General features: G+C 40.5%; 1 protein-coding gene across 16 annotated transcripts in view; it reads left to right on the top strand.

Annotated features, from left to right (window-relative positions):
- Positions 1 to 18,373, top strand: part of ARVCF (ARVCF delta catenin family member) — a 543,783-nt gene that overhangs the window by 320,530 nt on the left and 204,880 nt on the right. Inside the window, exon 1 of one of the 16 annotated variants that reach the window (XM_073313199.1) lies at positions 1,216 to 1,338. The exons of 14 other annotated variants lie outside the window; for them this stretch is intronic. Coding sequence is in view for 1 of the 2 variants with exons in the window: in XM_073313195.1 (XP_073169296.1) it covers positions 2,919 to 2,939 (21 nt within the window). In the remaining variant the exon portion in view is untranslated. Of the gene's footprint in view, positions 1 to 1,215; positions 1,339 to 2,525; positions 2,940 to 18,373 lie in introns of those variants that run through there. One more of the 16 variants, XM_073313195.1, reaches the window with a different exon arrangement.

Raw genomic sequence — 18,373 nt, 5'->3', positions numbered from 1 at the left:
TATTAGTAATTGTAAAATAAAGCTACATAGTTCTGCTCAGTTCTCTGGCCCCTAAAATGCAAAGCCAAAAACAGTTGTCCCATAGCTCTAGTGTCCAGCTCTAACCCTGACATCTCTCGATAGTAAGAGAAAAGCTGAAGTTACAACTCTGGTTCCTTCCTGTTTCTAAACGTCATTATGGGAGACATCTCTTTCTTATTTTTAGCTTACAATTGATGTTAGTTAACAGGTTGGTCACAAAGGTTACCACTTGGCCAATATTTGACCAGCTTGGCCGGTTTTTTTATGGATGTGCCAGTTGCCAGAAAAATAATTTAACTTGCCAGGGTTTGTTTTTTTTCCATGTGGGTTTAAGGATTTGCATTATTATCACAATACACTGGGATATCTAATGTTAGAAGTTTCTATGTCCAGTTAAAGATGCTGCAGTGTTCCCACTTCCGCAGTTTAAGCGGTAACAGATCAAAACTGTTGAAAATACAGCAGCTGTCTGCCCACCGACATGTATGAGAAAGGGTTTGAGTCATAGGAGAGTGAGGTGATGTTCAATGTTATCAATCTTACCTATATATGTTATCTCTCTAAGTACTCTAAGTGGCCGTTGAAGGGGGGGAGTTACGGAGTTGACTTGTGGTTGGGGGTTGAGGTTGCGGGGGGTTTGCTTGTGTGTGCGGGGGGGGGGGGTTGCATTTCAAAAGTGGTAACCCTATTGGTAACACTGGAAGCATTTTCTAGAATTGAGGCTGAGATGTATGAGAAATTGTGGGGGTAAGCAAGCTTGCTGTGTGAAAACGCATGCTCTGAAAATGCAAAATATTTAAGTGTGACCCTAATTTCTCATTCTCTGTTTGGTAGCTGGCTCCAGAGGCTGTTGGTAGTTGTCCCTGTTTTCCATGATCACTCCCTAATTTGGGGGCTGGTGCCCAGCAGTGCAGTTAGCAATTCATCCCTAATTACCATTGTTTAGGCCACTGGCTGTTAGAGTGGTGGATTTATTTATTGCAGGGGTAGTTTGCTGCAGGAAGCTAATATGAAAGAGGAGAAATATCCTCAACCCATTGGCTAATCACAGAAAGCAATGCCAGTTATTTAGCACTGGAGGCAGGGCTTAGCTGGTTGACTCAAACCTCATTGATTGCTTACCTCTGAAGGGCAGGGTTGCAGTGTCAAAATGCCAGTTAAGTGTTGTCCCTTTCCCCTGTTGTGGATCAGCAGGTGATAAAGTGGTCACACTAGCTAAGGTAGGTTTCCAAGGAAAGAGCCTTTCCCAGGAGACTCAATGTGCTTTTGAGTTCCTTGCAAGGTGCAGGAAGAGGGACCAGAGCCTAGTCCTGAGAGGTATGGGAGGATACTTTTCCTTTTCAGTAACTGTGCTTTCAGCAAAGCAACTGAGATATTTTGTTAAACGGCAGGTGTATAAGTTAGGGCAGCTTGTTTACATTAAGAATATCAAAAACATGCGATATCTGGATGGAAAGTCTGTGTTTTTTCTACTGAGCAGGAAAAATATGAACTATAGCACAGCTAATGCTCTTTGCTGAAATAATGTACCACCAAAAGTGCAAAATTATTGTGTTTTACATGCATATGTGTGTATTATGGCAGTACCTGGTAGTAACTCCCATGTGTGTATAAAATGGTTAAAAAAAATAATTTGAGGATTTTAGTTAATTGCAAATCCCAGTTTTCCTGTGCTGGGAATCTAAGAGGGGAGGAGCGACTGATTAAAAATGGATGATCTTCCTTTTGTGCTACTGCATAAGTGCTGGCTAGTCTATTTATTTTCATGGTCCAAAGTGAGCGAACTGCAAACAAGGATTTCCCTGCTCAAGTTGATAAAATGTTGAGACCCCTCCTAGTTCGTAAAGAAACCTGCTCAGCTCCTTTTTAGGTTCAGGGGTGTTCTTTGGAGAAGTTACTTTGAGGCTGAGACCCCATTAGCTGTAACAATCTCTCTCCTGTCTGGAAACAACCTGTATTTATTCTTCTTGCAAGTAACCTCCTAAAATAACCGGAAAAAATAGAAGGAAAAATACGGAATGGGTGGGATTTTTGAATGGGTAACTTGGTGCTGACTCTAGTTAGTGTATAACCATTTCACAGGTTCCAGGGTTTGTGTGGGTCCTTCGCACAGCAGCAAAAGCAAAGGGGGGGGGAGAGATTTTAAATTGGGAAAATGTGACTGTTAAATAAAACCATTGGCGAGGGCTGCTTGACGGCAGGCGCAGCCCCTGAAACTACTTATAACTGTTTTATAAAAAACTGACTAGAGTAAAGATTTCAAACTGCCACGATCCCTTTATAGTAAGAGAAGGAAGCCTGCTTTCCTCCCCCCGAAAGGCTGTGGCGCTCGGATGAACAGCATGCAGGATCCCAGCAGTACAAACGCCCTCCCCCCGCTGTTTTACACTGGCTCCAGCCTGTGTGTCTCACTCTCTCAGGCTGCTGCTTGCTGGGTGTGGCTAGTGCTGCTTTATTGGAGATTCCAGCTGTGGCTGTCTGTCAGTTTCCGCCCCCAAAGAGGACTGAGTTTGCAGGGACTGGGAGCTGCGGTAGGAAGAGTAGGAGCAGCAGCACGCGGAGATCAGGTTTGCTTTCTCCAGGGGATTAGAAGAGAAATCAACCATCTGAAGAAGCCCCCCCCCCCCTGCTCTACTGCTATCACGAGTTTTTCTTCAGAGCAACTTTGATTGTGGGTTCTCTTCCCTGGAACGGCTGTACGTGCAGATAGGCTGCCGAGAAGCTCTCAAACTGCAATCGATCAGATTACAAAGGGTGTGTGTAGGGGGGCTCATTCAGAAAAGAGGCTCGAAAGGCAAATGAACCGGGCTGTCAAGCCAAAGAGCTGGATCCACAAAGAGCCTGCCATAATCCGGATCTTTGCCTGGTAGGGACTGTAAAACTGCCACCTTTCATGAATGCCGGCAGAACTCAAACAGGTTAGTGCGAAACTTACATTGCTTCCCTCCTCCTCCCACAGGTCCGCTATACATCATTTGTATTTATTTATGCATGTTTGTTTGATGGTTGGTTAGAGTGTCTGTCTGGAAGAGAGGGAGGTGTGGGGTTTATTTTTTTAAATCAGAGGGTTAGAGGAGAAATCGAAGCTGCTTTTCTAACAGACTATTGGAGAGAGATTTTGCTTTTGTCTTCTGTGTTAACTATTGAACCTCCCCCCAAAAGCAAGCTATTGTTTACTTTGACCTTCAACAAGGTTCAGTAAATCCAGGGCACTCTTTGGCACTGAATAGCTAGAAATAATGTTCTTTATTTACCAAAAAAAACCCCAACCCTCTGCCATTGTTAAAGGTTTGTTCTCCACTCAGCGTTCCTTTGCTTTCTCTTTTGTTTTTAACATAACCTTCTGGTACATTCAATATCAAAAATAAAGTGAAGTTGGTTTAAACAAACCCCTCTGGCCCATAATGTTAGAAAATGTTGTGGAACTATTGTGGAAAAACTCAAACATTCTACCTTACCTTGGAGTGTTTTTGGGCATTGCAGGGCAAAGCATTTGCAAGTGAAATATAAATAAAGATCATGTAGACTTCTGCTTTCCTGGAATAAGAGGAGCAAAACCTGCAGATGATACTCATGTGCATTAATATGGGCTAGCATGTTCAAAGTGGTGGTGGTTCAGCTTCCTTTGATTATCTCAGCTAGAAGCTGTCCATGCATCTTAGTAACACAGTTGAATTGGATTTCTCAAAGCAACCAGGGTATCAAAAAGTCACACTCTTTCCTGGGCTTTGTGGGAATCCTTGCATGATTAGTGATATACAGATGGTTCTTGCGGCCATTGACCTTTCTGCTAGAGATGGGAGGATTCCTATCATGTTTAGGTGCTTGTTTGTCTGTATTTCTTGTGTTGTACACCACCTGTGGACTTTTCAGAGAGGAAAGAATGGTGTTTTACCTTTTTATATTGCTTGACCTGAAACTATTCTGGCTGTCAAATTACATGTGATTGGTTGTTGATGTACACAAAGTTAGCAACAGAAACCTGTCTCCTTGGATATTTTTCCACTGGGAGGAAAAAGCTGGAGGTCGGGAGCAGAATGCTAACTACCAAAAAGGCACATCTGAGATGAACAGACTTGTGTGTTTCTGGATGGGCAGGGAGGGAAACAGAACTTGGAAAGGAATGGAATATTACCCTTAACTGCATCAGTTGTACATGTCAGTTAGTTTCTCCATGTAAATCTGTTTTCATTGTCCGAATAAGATAGTGTTATGGCCTCAATTTTAGGTGACCCTCTCCATGTTTAGGATGGATGGATAGATAGATTTTATTTCCTCTGCCCTTCTTTTGGATGGAACATGGATGCTGAGTTGATTGAGGTCACTTTGCAGTGTAACTTGCAGGTGGTACCGTAGGTGGGAATTAGAGGGCTCTTTATTTTAAGAATTGTGGTGGTTCTTGAACTGCTTGTTGTCAAAGTAACTTATTGTGCAGTTGTATAGAATATGGAAATTGAGATTATTAAAGGAAAACTAATCTTAAATTAAAACTAGACTCGGAGAAGAGTGAAGAGTTTTGGTTTGGCTGTTAGTGATTTGACATTCAGGCTCAGATTTGAAATCTAGCTATGGGATGTGGCTTCAGGCCTATCACTGGCTCCAAACACTGTATCAGGCACTAACTTCAGGCCAAATATCAAAATCCACAATTCCCTGTGGCTGCAACTGCTTTATTGTCTGCTGTATTCATCCTCCGTAGAGGAGGAGGTGGCAGCAGAGGGGGAGGGCAAGTCTGCATTGCTGCACTAAAACAGCACAGCTACACCGCCGTAGCGCATCTGGTGAGGATGCGCTGTGCTGACGGGAGAGTGTCTCCCGCTGACATACTGCCGGTGTGGACGGTGTTTAGGTTGCTGTAACTTACTTCATTCAGGAGTGTGTCTCCTCCCTCCCCCCTGAGCTCCATAAATGATATCGACTTAAGCAGTAGCGTCGACCAGCCCGTGGTTTCTTCTGCCACAATACCGTTCAGGCCTGTACCTTGCCTCTTCTTTCTGCCTCAGCAAATAGATAGTCTGCTGACGCTCTTATCACAGGCATCAGTCACCTCAAACTGTCCAATTTCAGGAGCCAATGACTCTCATGAACTCTATCAGAGGGCAGAAGGTTATTTTCTTCTGATGATTAAACCTAATTCCCCCTTGTTGGGTAAAGGCCTGAAGTAGATTGAATCCCTTTACACCTTGCTTTCACTAGCCTTTTCCCTTCAGACTTACCCACGCTGCCCTTACGCTGCTGGAGCTGCACAGGTGGTGGTGTAGTTGGGCCACTGGCATTCACCAGCACTTCAATCGCCACGTAACCTTAGACTTGCTCTGAGCAGGGTTGGATTATGCAGTGGTTACAATGCTGGTGGCCTGTTGGCATAGTGCTGTGGCTCTGTAGCAGTAGTGGGAAGTCTGAAAGAAAAAGTTACCGGAAATACAGCCTGAGTTAGGTGCTTTTGTTTTTAAACTCATTGTAAGCATCTTTCTGACTAAACTGGTTTCTGGCATGATTTGTCCAGTGTGGACAGAGCTAGAAAGGGGGTTGAATTTCTAGCCTAGATTCTTATCTAGGCTAGCATGCACATTTAAACATGGTTTGCTCTTGTCTACATTGAACACTCCTACTTAAATGGTTTCAACATCCCAGAGTAGATGGTACTGAAACTTGTTTTTTAGGCATCTATTAAATCCAAATCCTGAGGTCCTTAATTACACAGGACTCACTGAGGTTAGTTTTTATTCAGGAGAACCTTAGGATTTGGACAGTAGTGAATGCTGGATCTGCTGTTAGCAGTGAATATTGTCATTAAATTGTGTTAACATAGCTGGAGAAAAGGATAGAAATATGCCAACAAGGTCCTGTAAAAAGCTCCTAGGCACTATGGTAATACAAATACGTGTGCATGGGCTCTTAAGAAGGAGGTGCTTAATAAGTAAAATTTGTTGGTTTTTAAAAAAAGTTTTCTATGAAGTATTCAATCCTGGACAGTTGATAACTTTTGGGACAGCGAACTCCATAATGCCTAACACATACCTATATATATGTTAATCCCGCTTTGTAACAGCAATAAATTGGTGGTAGCAACTTTGCAGTAAAGTTAAAGGGTAACTCCCAGTTGTAGCCTGATATTTTAATACCCCATCTCTTCTTTTTTTTCCCACTAAAAGGAAACCACCCTGAAATTTTGCAGAGCCCATTTATTTCATAGTAAAGTTTTTCTCAGAATTTTGATTAGAAATAAGAAAATAAGTTTCAGGACATTGCCATTTTTAAGATTTCCCCCTCCTTTCCTTTCTCTGGAGTGTTCCTAAGTCTTTTTGGTGCATCAGGCCTTCAAAAGGGTGTGGCCTAGAAACTCCAAGTTTGTATTTGGTTCGGTTAGCTCTTCCGAGGAGCTGCACACCGAAGAAGGGGTTAAAAAAGATTGTTTAAATGTTGCTGTTTATATGCTTGAAAATGGCTATTCTTTCCTTTCTCCTATCTGACTTACTCAGTCCAAGAAATCTTAACGTTGCCCCATAATAACTTGTTTTGACCTTTGCAGTTTTTTGCAAGTATTATGGAGAAAAGTTAAAGTTGCACAAGTAGGATGACTGTGATTAAAAATACGTAGCTGTGGGAACTGGTTGTGTCCTTTAACTGTTCATGCCCAGACTTTTTAACTTGTAAAATTTTTGAAAACTTTCTGCGGGGACAAGAAGAGTTAATTGAAAAACACTTTCAGCCTTAACTCTTTAACAAAGATTTTTTGTGTGTATAGGAAAGCTATATTCGGGAATTGCTTTACCCACCAATGAAATGCTGCTACCTCTGATATGGAATGTGGCAGCTATTTAACCAAGTACAAGGGGTTGAGAATGTTTAATGGGACTAGTAGCAATGAAGCCAAATTCCTAATAAGGCTTGGGGAAAGGGAGAACTCACGAGCCCAGAAATGCTGGGTCCTTTCTGTTTACCTCTGAAACAGGTAGAAATATACTGAGGGGAAGGGGTTTTCTTCCCCTTCCACTAGCTGCCTGGCAGGGAATAGCGGTGCTGATTGGCTTTCATGCTTCCTCCTTCCCAATTTAAAGTTTTCCCGGGGGTCCTTTTGACTTGCTCTACAACTGTCCCTCCCTCCTCCCACACTGGTAGTATCTTGAGCTCTGGGTTTGACTGTTCACCTGTTTTGGGATCAGGAAGGAATTTTTTTTTCCATTGCACTAAACTGGCAGAGGTCTGGTGGGTTTTTCTCCTTCCTTGCAGTGTTGTGGGGGCACAGTTAGACAAAGGAATAGGAAGTCTAACATCAGGAGATAATATAGGAATATTTAGTTAGCTGTAACTTTAGGCTGGTGTCGGGGGAAGATAAATGCTGAAAGGGCTAGGTTCCAAGGGTAAAGGAGACCTGGGGTTTCACTGGTGGACCATGTCCCTTTACTGACAAGGGGAGTCTTGAAGCTTATACAGACCTAGATCCTCCTTGGTATCCACTACACCCGCTGTGGGAGGGAGGGCGAGGGGGTTCAGAAGTAAGCTGAGCTTAGTCCCATGGGCAGACTGAAGGGGGTCTATCCTGAGGTATTGGTTATGTGGTGGGAGTTCTGTTATCTCATCCTGGACCCAGTTAAATGCCTGATGTGGGAAGGGGTGAGCATATGTGTCCCTTCCCATTGTTAAGTTAATAAAGTTGGGACCTGCCACTCAGATCCATCCCTGTGTCAGTCTGTCATTTGTCTGTGTCCTGACCAGTGCCACCAATGGAACTTGAAACTGTTACCACAATGTAAGTTTATACTCAAATAAATTGGTTAGTCTTTAAGGTGCCACAAGTACTCCTTTTCTTTTTGCTAATACAGACTAACACGGCTGTTACTCTGAAACCTGTCACAATGTAATTGTACCTGTTAAGGGTTTGGTGAGCGCTTGAAGGCTGAACCCTCTACTCTTAAGAATCTCCTGGAATCTTTCACATCTACAGGTGGTCAAGACATGACCATTATAATCCTTGGTGGAACTCAACTGCAGTTACTGGAATTATACGACTGTCCATATTTTCACTATCATCAGCACATAGAATACAAGAGAGCCTGCTGCATTATATTCCATAACTTCAAAAAACCCCAACAAAACAAACAAACAAGCACCAATCTAATTCACAAAACTTTACTGCTGTTTACAAGGCACTGCATGAATCAGAAAACAACATGATTTTCATTACCAGAGCATGAAGTACAAAGCTATGAAGAGGGGAAAAAAATACCATGTTTCTATTTGGTATTCTAAGAAAACAAGCTTGGGAAGCCATTGAGGAACCAGAAACACTGCGTACGATGTTTTTAATGTCACTTTTATGTCCTAACTCTACTTGAAAACAATTTAAACTTCTGAGATTACTATCTATAGTTTATGCCCATAAGAAACTGAGTTCAAGTCTATTTTTCTTTTAAATAAATAACCCTTAGATTTCCAATATCTCAGGGAGGAATAAAATTCCCTCAAACATTCTATTTTAAAAACAGGAAGGGGTGGGGAAGGAGGTGGAAGAACCCGAGTCTTTTGTAAACAGTTTTGTGGTTCCAGCTGCCAAAACAGTATCCACAAAATGCTCTTAAGCCAAGTGTCTTTGGACGCAAGAAAGCTTAAAGAGCAGTAATTTTAGAAACACCCACACATTTAAGTGTATAATATTATTTTATCAATGTTTCTTTTTCTGGAAAGTCTTTGGACTGGAGTCAGACTCTAGGAGTTTTATACCATATTTGTTATGCCTCTGGTATAGACAGCAAAGCAGAGATTATATTTTATGTTGGTTTTAAATTTTGTGTTGGCATTATTTAGCTGGAGTGTTTTTTGTTTTTTTTTTTATTAAAAGTCCCATTTGCTACAGAAGAAAAATAAAAAGCGGAATCTTGTCCCATGCAATATCATTCCAGTCCACCCCCAAGAAAAAAAACTGGCGGCTGAGCATCAGTTAAAAAGGGGGGAACAGTACTAGAAATGAAAAGCAAGTTGCACCAGATTTAAAGCAACCTGAAAAATCTGGGTCCAGAAGAGCTCACTTCCTATTTTGGCATCAAAATAAGTAGCAGGATTTCCAAGAGTGCTCAGCACTCTTGAAAAATCTGAATAAGTATCACATAGGGAGCAGACAGAGCTCTTCTGAAAATCTAACCCTTAGTTAGTGGCTTATATGGCAGAAGAGCTCTTCTTTAAAAACAAACTAATAAATGCCACTTCAGTACCTGCAGATTAAAACCTTCATAATGTCTTCAGGCGGGAACTTATGTAAATATAGAATTCCCTCTCCCATGCTAATGTTTTTACCAAGATGATGAAGAAACATTAAGTAAAAAACAAAAATACATACATGAAAATAAAGGCACTAAACCTTGGATGCTGTACAATATGAAGGTCAGTCCTGATGGTTAATAAACACAATTAGAATTCCCTTGCTTCTCCTTCTGTAAAAAAGAGAAGGTAATCTCTTATTTTCTTCAAATTTCCTGTCTGTCATTCAAGGAAGGCCTTTTTGCTATTTCCTGTTGCAAAAAGTGATGGATGGCAAGAAGTGTTTCTGATGTAACTACAAATGTTTCTCCCCTCCAGAAATAACCTGCTAAAAAGCATATTGTACCTCAGAAGCAGGGTAGCACCCTTAAAAGCTGCCAGCTGCATGCAGGAATACACAGTGCTGGTACTGCTATGCCACTGGCTGGTGTCAGAACTGTCACTAACTGATGAGAAGTTGAACAGGAAAGGGCAGAGAAATGAGATGCGATAGGATCACATAATAAAATAGAAGATAAATGTGTAGCCTTGACCAAGATGCAGTTTAGCCCCTGGAACTACAACAGAATTTGGGGAGGGAAAGGGGACAAACAATCCAGATAAAATGAAACTGCTAAGGAGAAATATAAAATGCAGTTGTCTTCCTCTTAATGTATACATTTACCAATATTAATGTGAACATTTATTATTTACAATAATCTTGTAACCTCTTCAGTCCATTCTCTTACCAACTTGTTCACAGAAAATATTTTATTGTACTTTTGTGGATATTTGAATAGCCACCACCAAGTAGTAGTTCTATTCAGGTTCTTACAGTTCCATCATCGTGATCCCCAAATGTCTTCAGACGTGCTTTAAATAACAAAATTGGCATCTATAAGAAAGACCCAATCTACTTTATTAAATATACACCAAGTTATCTAGTCAGTGCTAGATGGCAGGGAAAGGCTTCTAACCTAAGACAGCTTTATATGTGTGATCTCTTCTGAAATGCATCCTGGAAGCTCTTAATGTGCTTAGCTTCATCGTCAATGCACTGTTATTAATAGATGATGACAGCACATAAACTAGTTTAATAAAAAAACCTGCCAACTTGCTCACACAATTTTGGGGGGTCCAAGGGAAGAGAGATGATCTTTCTCTTTCCCCATCTCCAAACTTTCACTAGAATTTCTGATCATTGGCTCTGCTGTCCTGCAAAGACCTGTACAGCACGTGAACCGTGCAAAAATCTTTTGAAGCTATCATGGAGGGAATTTAGGCTTAAGACCACAGTGTCTTGAGTTAGTCTATTGACTGCATTTACAAGTTTTGGAGGGAACATTTTAACTACTGCCATTATGACCCCTATTAATGTAGGGAAGATACATTTTTCTGCTGATTAGGTACAGTATATTGTCTCATAACTATCATTTCTGAAGGTGCTTACATCTGCAGTTCATATTATTTTCCCAAATACACAAACATGAAGAGCAGTGAATGAGAAAACTGAAGCACCCAATAGAGCGGAATATCTCACCCATGAAGTCCAATCATCTCTCTTTCAGGAGTGTTCAGGGCTCATGCAGAGCTCATGAGATATGAAGGCCCTTTCTTCTCAAATACTGATTTATGACTGCATTTTATAAGAACTGGCAGCAATAAAAGAAAACGGTGATAAGGAAGTACCGGTAAAGAATTTCTTTGGCTGTATTCCAGCAATTTCAAATATTATCAACTCAACAGAAACAGCTACGCTATGATAACACACAAACCAATCAACACTAAAGTGAACTCATAAAGCTGAAATTTTTGAAATTATAATGTACAAAATACAATTCCATTTTATTACAGAGAAGCAGTGAAATACAATTCACTAATGTTGTTAGTTATCAAAAATCAACTACATAAAATACTGGAGTTAGAGGGAAAGTTTTAGGTGCCAACCGATGCCAGCTGAGGATCCTGGATTCATTTATGGACATTAGAGTAAAATTCTATAATTAGTAGCAATATTGCAATATTTTATTTACAAACAAAAAACCCAGAAATACTACTTCTACAGCATTTAGTATTGTGCTGCAATATTTAAAATCCTAGAAAAGGAGGAAGAAATAATATGATTACTGTTGCCCTTATTAAAAATATAATTTACGTAAACTGCATATTAATATATGATCTGTAAAAGAAGCTGTGCTCGGAAGAAAGGCTGATGAAAACCACATCTCTGGTTCATGAGAGATTTAGAAATAGAGGAAAGATCACCAAAATGGGCATCTCTGGTGTCCCAAAGAATATGGGAAGTTTTTCACACGTGCTGAGCACATCTGGAATTGAAGCCAACAATACAGAGCATATTCTAAACCAAGTTATAAAGATCGTGTTCCTTCCCTAATTTAAAGTTTATAGAGCAATGGGAGAATGGCTCTGTTAGCAAGAAGGGTTAAGACAGACAGCACACTTATGAGAAGTCAGTAAAATACTTTTAAACACACAGTTAACTCTAATTTTGTAAGTAGCTCCATTGACTTCAATGGGACTATTCACGTGCCCTAAACTAAACATGCAGTTAAGTACCTTGTTGAATCAGGGCCTAAGCTAGGCCCTAACAGAAGTCTCTGCTGCCATCAATGTTAGTAATATTCATCATCTTAAATGTAATGAAGCATTTTCTGGTGGGCAAGAAAGTAATGCACAAGTAGAAGTGGAACTGCATTCCTTGGGGACCCTAAACTCCCTGTTTATTAAGGAAAATAGAACCGGGTATAATGGTTGTTATGAAGGCAACTTCCCAAGAGGATTTTGCAAAATCCTAATAATTTTTCCCTACCCAAGGATGGAGGGGGAGAGGACTATACAGCACTAAATTTACACAGATGAAGTTCTAACCCCTTAAAGAATACAATTTATGGATTAGGACATGCTCTGCTAATGCAGAACATAGGTTCATAAAGGGAATAAAAAAATGCGGCAACCTGTATAACCAATTTATAAACAAGTTTATGTGCTTCCTTCTGTCTAGATCAAAGATAGAATGTGTTTCACTCTCAGCCATCTATTGTTTAATACATAGAGTAGATGTAATTCAATACAGTGGGAACTACAGTATATAGCTTTATACCAACTTCGCTTTCAAATTCTTCTCCATAGCTACTTTAAAACATTTAACATACTGTCAATAGCCTTTACTAAGCTCTTTAACTGCATAACTCCATTTCATTCAAGTCTGTAAAGCTCTAATCTTTGTAAGTACTTATGGTTTACTTCTTTAAGTGCATCAGAAAACAAGCCAGCTAAGGCCCACATATTGATGTGCCTGAAAGTGACAACTGTAAATTCCCTTGTCAATGACATCATCAAGAAAAAATTTAAATAGCTAAAGATGCACAATTCGCTAATTTCTTTAAAGGTTTACATTTTGAATACCAGAATAATCCTGAGCATGCATAAGAACTTCATTTGCATCTCAGGACTCTGCCATGCATAAACAAACTGAGCTGTCCTGTCTCACACTAGACCCCCAATGAATTACAAACTTATTTCCCATTTGGAGGATCATTTATATGATAGGCCCAATTCTGATCTCTGTTATATTACTATGTATCCAGAATAACCCCATGCAGTGACCTTGATTCTGGGTTTTCACCTAAATATGTTTAAATTCCTCAAATATATGCATACAGCACACTCTTTACAATTTAAAAAACAAACAAACAAAAAAGGCTGTGACATTCCTGTTTAACTTCAGGCTTTTGCTTGATTTCTGAGATCTTCTGGAATGCCTCCAGCATCTCCGGACTGTCAGAAGCCACAGCTGCGATAACTATGAAAATTATACTGAATAATTTTAGAGGGAAAAATTGAGTGATTTTAGCCAAAGGAGGCAGGCTGCAAAGAGGACCATTCTGGAGCCCAAATATTCTCCAGGTTCACTTATAATTCTATTTATTTTCCCAGTGCTCAAGAGAAGGAAGGGAAGGATAAATCTGTAGGGTTTAGCAAAAGGAAAATCTCAGACTTTTCAATTTCCCATTGTAGGCAAGTGTGGAGTAGCCATTATCAAATGGGCAGAAAGTATCAGCATAGGTAATGAACAATCGCTTTATTTTGATGTTAGGAGTGCATTGTGCTGCTGGAGGTACCTGTTTTTGAATTGCACTAAGGTGATATTGCTGAGAGGGATATATATACACACACACACAGGTAAGAAGCTGTACAACGTGTGCAGTACAGTGCAAGCTGGTGAAGTCTGACTGTTGCTGGGCAAAGTATGTTAAACAAACATTGACGTATTTCTAGTCCCAGTCAAACCAACTCTCTCTGTGTGGCTTAAATTCTAGCAGCAACTGTACAAAATGTTGGGTTAGTGTGAGAAATTCACTTTTAAGTTGTCTAAGAGGAGCCTCCTACAAGGCTCCTTTCTTTATTCTGACCATATCAATGTGTCTGTCTTTTAAGAGCATTTGTTCTCAGGTTTATTTATATTGGCAGCTACTAATGTTTCAGTGAGTTAACCTAAAGATACTGCGTACTGTTCTGGGGCCACATTCAGCTGTGAGAGAGACATGTGCAACTCTATTGAAATAAAAAAGCTTCAGACCAAGCACATGCTGTTGATGATAACAATTGTTACATTTTGATCAGCATGGTTCTCTAAGTTTTTTTTCTTAATGGGTAAATGACTATTCTAAAATGTTCCATACTGTGTGTTTCTGGGACACAGGAGTCCATATTGGGAAATTTTCATCTACTGAGGAAGGATGATCTTGTGGTTCAGAGATTCTTAGATTAAGACCAGAAGGGACATTATGATCCTCTAATCTGACCTCCTGAATAACACAGGCCATAGGATTTCACCAGGTGGTTTCTGCATCAAGCTCAGAATGTCTGGTTGAGCTAGAATGTCTTTTAAAAAAGATGTGCAATCAAACTGGTGAAGGTACTAGCCTAGGACTTAGGTAATGTAGATTCAATTCCTGGCTCAGCCATAGACTTTTTACAACTTTGGACATCACTTAACCTACCCTGGGCATAATTTCCCATATGTAAAACAGAGATGATAGTTTTGTGCCCAACATGCTTGTTGTGACAATTAAAAATTCATTAATGACAGTGTATTCATGTTTTCTTGGGTTTCTGTATGTGTATTCAAGGGGGCTTTCAATCCTGGCACTTCAGATTGCAGTTTCTCATGCATAGGAATGCAGTTCAATATATGTGCCCTGGCACTTCTCCTGTTTCTTGGTTTCGAAGATCATAGTCAGCAGGTCATAGTATGGAATTGCTCTTTTAGAGGAGCCCTAATACCAAGCTACTGTTCATAAATGTCATCAGAACATGTCTTCTACTCAAGTGGTGTTTAAACTTTAGGAAGAAAGACCACATCTTCATGTTGCTGTGCTCTTTTCCCCCCTTTCCCTCCTACAACTCTCTCCTCTTTCTCCCATCACAGACAGACATTTCTCATCTGCTCCCCTTCTCTTTAATACCTTTGCTTACCCCAGTGACCCTCATCTCATCCCCTCCCTTACTCTTCTCCTTAACCTCTCACTCTCCTCTAGCTCTTCCTCTCATATACATACATGCTCTAGTCTCTCCCATCTTAAAACCCCATCCTTGACCCTAGTTGCCTTTCCACCTACTGCTTCATCTTCCTTTTCCTTTCCATCTCTAAGCTCATTGAACACAGTGTCAACAATCACCGTATGGAGTTGGAGTTCCTAGATGCTTTCCAGTCTGGCTTCTGCCCCTTGCAGTCCATTGAAACTGCTCTCCCCAAAGTGTCTCGTGACCTCCTTCAAGCTAAAGCTCAGAATTAGTACTCCATCCTCATCCTCCTTGACCTGTCAGCTGCCTGTGACATAGCTGACCATGTCCTCCTCCTTAAAATCTTGTCCTCCTTTGGCTTCCATCACTCTGTCCCCCCCCAGGTTTCCTCCTATCTCTCTAATTGCTCCTTCAGTGTGTTCTTTGGGATCCTCTTCCTCTTCCTTGCCCACCAATTTTTCATGCAGATTTCATAGGGCTCTGTCCTTGGGCCCCTTTTTTTTCTCTCTGCACCTTATCTCTGGACAATCTCAACTGCAAACACAAAACAAGTACCATGTTATGTTGATGACCTACAGATTTACCTCTCTACTTCAGATCTGTCTCCCGTCCAAGCTAAAATTTCAGCCTGTCTCTCTGACATCTTCTTGTGGATGTCTAGCTGCCAGCTTAAGCTCAACAGAGCTCCTAATCTTCCCACAACCTCACTTCTTGATTCGCTGCGGACAAAACCACTATCCTATCCGTCACTCGGGCCTGTAACCTTTGACTCCAGCTGGATGGTAGACCTCTCCTTAGGTCCTATGTTCAAATCTTCTTTCTGTATAAGGTCTCTAAGGGAATGTCTACACAGCATCTGGGAGGTGTGATTCTGAGCTTGGGTAGATATAAACACTCTAGCTCTGCTTGAACTAGCATGTAAAAATAGCATCGTGTCCGAGTTGGCATGGACAGCAGCTTGGGCTATCTGGCTGAGTGAAATACCACTTGACCCCCCACCTCCCCAGGTATGTAATCTGGCAGCTAGTCTGAGCCACCTTGCATGCTGCCTTGGACACATCGCTATTTTTAGTTGCTAGATTAAGCAGAACTAGCACATGTATGTCTACCCAGGCTCATAATCCCACCCCCCAGCTACGATATGGCCTTATCCATCCACGCAGGTAAAGCGCTCATGATCTCCTGTCTCAGATACTGCAACATGCTTCTCTCTGGCCTTGACAAATGCAATCTTGCTTGTCAATACCACTTGTATGCATTCTGAATGCTACTGCAAAGATCATTTTCTTAGCTTGTCCTTTTGACAGTCACCATTCTCTCTGAATCCCTCCTCTTCATAGCATCAAACATAAGCTGCTTGTTTTCACTTTTAAAGCTCTTCATTTAATCCCCACTCTACCTATCATCTTCGTTGATGCTCACCTCCAATTGGTTCATGAGGCCAGCCTCCACCACCCACCTGTTTAATATTCAAACAGGCACCTTTGTGCGTTCTCCCATGCTGTCCCATATGTTTGGGAGGTTTGCTCCCCATAAACATTCACATAACTAACTCATTATCCTCCTTAAAACTCTCCTTTGCTGTGATGCTTGCAAAAAAACTCGACAATGTTGTTTATGTGCAGAGACCACTACCTGACATACTGACTAATATTGTCTCACTGTTCACTTGTTCTCTTACATCTGTCTGTATCCATCTTTTTGCCTCTTGTATTATACTTAGTCCCTGCCCCCAGGAGTTTCCAAACTATTTTTTTATTCTGTGTCTGTACATTACCTAGCAAAATGGGGTATTGGTCTCCTAATAATAACAAATATTCCTAGAATACTAGTTCAAAAACCTAGCAGCACACTCCTCTTATTTATGTAACTTTAGTTATAGCAAAGGACTGAACTGAACTATTGTGAATTGGAAAATGTATTCAATTCCTAGCTGGAAAGATTTTTGGGTCCAATTCTGCTGTCGTTTGTGGTGATTTTGTGCTAGTGTACCTCTGACTTCAGAAGGAGATACTCCTGATTTATGCTTGTGGAAGTGAAATTAGAAACTGGCTGGCAGATACGAATATCATTATAACCTGTTTTGGAATGTAGTGGAGGGTTTGAAGTGGCAGAGGGAATTATGACTTGTGCTGATCAATTTGTTGGAAAATGAAGAGTTAAGAATATAAAAGTAAGATTACAGATCTAAAAATGCTGGTTTTAGGTTTGTGGTCTCGAGAGAGACATTCAGCACCATTGCACAGAGTTATTTCCTTCTTAATTTTAATTGACATATCCCAGAATGCAACTTTCCCTTATGAAACCTCAGCGATCCCTCGTACTTACAGTTGGTTAGTCTCTAAGGTGCCACAAGTACTCCTTTTCTACTTACAGTACAAGTTGACAAGTGGGTTTTTTGTTTAGTTTTGAAGTTTTGGAACTCCTGCTCTGAAACGTGGGTGCTTGTGTGATTCAGGAATATATATTTACCTGCCAACTTTTAACTGAGATTTCAGTCATCATTAATTTCTTTTTGACTTCAAAGTCTTTTCTAACAACCTTACAAGTGTGTAGACTTGTTTAAGGAAAGATTCATTTGAATTTCATTGTAAGCTGGTTATCTCTTGGGATTTCAGCTTGCTTCAGCCTAAAGTAATGAAAGCTTTTTTCTGCTGCGGCTGGTGGCAGGGACTCTGTCTCATGGAATTGTTAACCTTGAGCTCTAGTGACAAGCGTATCATATGGGAGGTTTAAACAATAGAATATTTAAATTAATATATTTATATATTTTTGGCTGTAAAAGTGACATCAGGGTTGCACCTTTTCAACAGCTTGTTCTGGCCATAACACATGTTTCATTCCTCTTCTGCACTTGATTCAAGTTTATAAACTAGAACTAAACCAGAATGATAGTAGCAGCTCCTTTTCATAAAATTTGGGGTGATGTATGCACTTGCAGTTCCATGTAGAGTTTAACAAAGTGTGTCAGAGTAACAGCCGTGTTAGTCTGTATTCGCAAAAAGAAAAGGAGGACTTGTGGCACCTTAGAGACTAACCAATTTATTTGAGCATGAACTTTCGTGAGCTACAGCATCCGATGAAGTGAGCTGTAGCTCACGAAAGCTCATGCTCAAATAAATTGGTTAGTCTCTAAGGTGCCACAAGTACTCCTTTTCTTTTAACAAAGTGTGTACTACCCCAGTCCAAAGAAACTAAATTATTGCTGTTCTTTAACAGGATTATCCCAGTCACTTTCCTTAAGCCTTGTCATACGGTCTTTTGTCCACACTATGGCCTGTGAGTGATTAAATTATGGTACAGTATTCTTTGTAGATGCTGTGGGGACACACAAAATGGGAGCTTTTTGCTTAAACAACTTCTTTGCATTTGTTGGCTCTTTTTTTTTTTAACTGTTTAAAGATGGATGAACACACACTCACTCTCTGAATATTAAAATTTGATCAAATAAATTTTGTTAGTCTCTAAGGTGCCACAAGTACTCCTTTTCTTTTTGCGAATACAGACTAACACAGCTGCTACTCTAAAATCTGAGCTCTAGTTATCCATCTTGGGGTTAAACCAAAAT

The sequence above is a fragment of the Lepidochelys kempii genome, chromosome 15 (genome assembly GCF_965140265.1).
Source record: "Lepidochelys kempii isolate rLepKem1 chromosome 15, rLepKem1.hap2, whole genome shotgun sequence".
NCBI classification, from domain to species: Eukaryota; Metazoa; Chordata; order Testudines; family Cheloniidae; genus Lepidochelys; species Lepidochelys kempii.
This window is presented reverse-complemented; position numbering and strand designations above follow the sequence as displayed.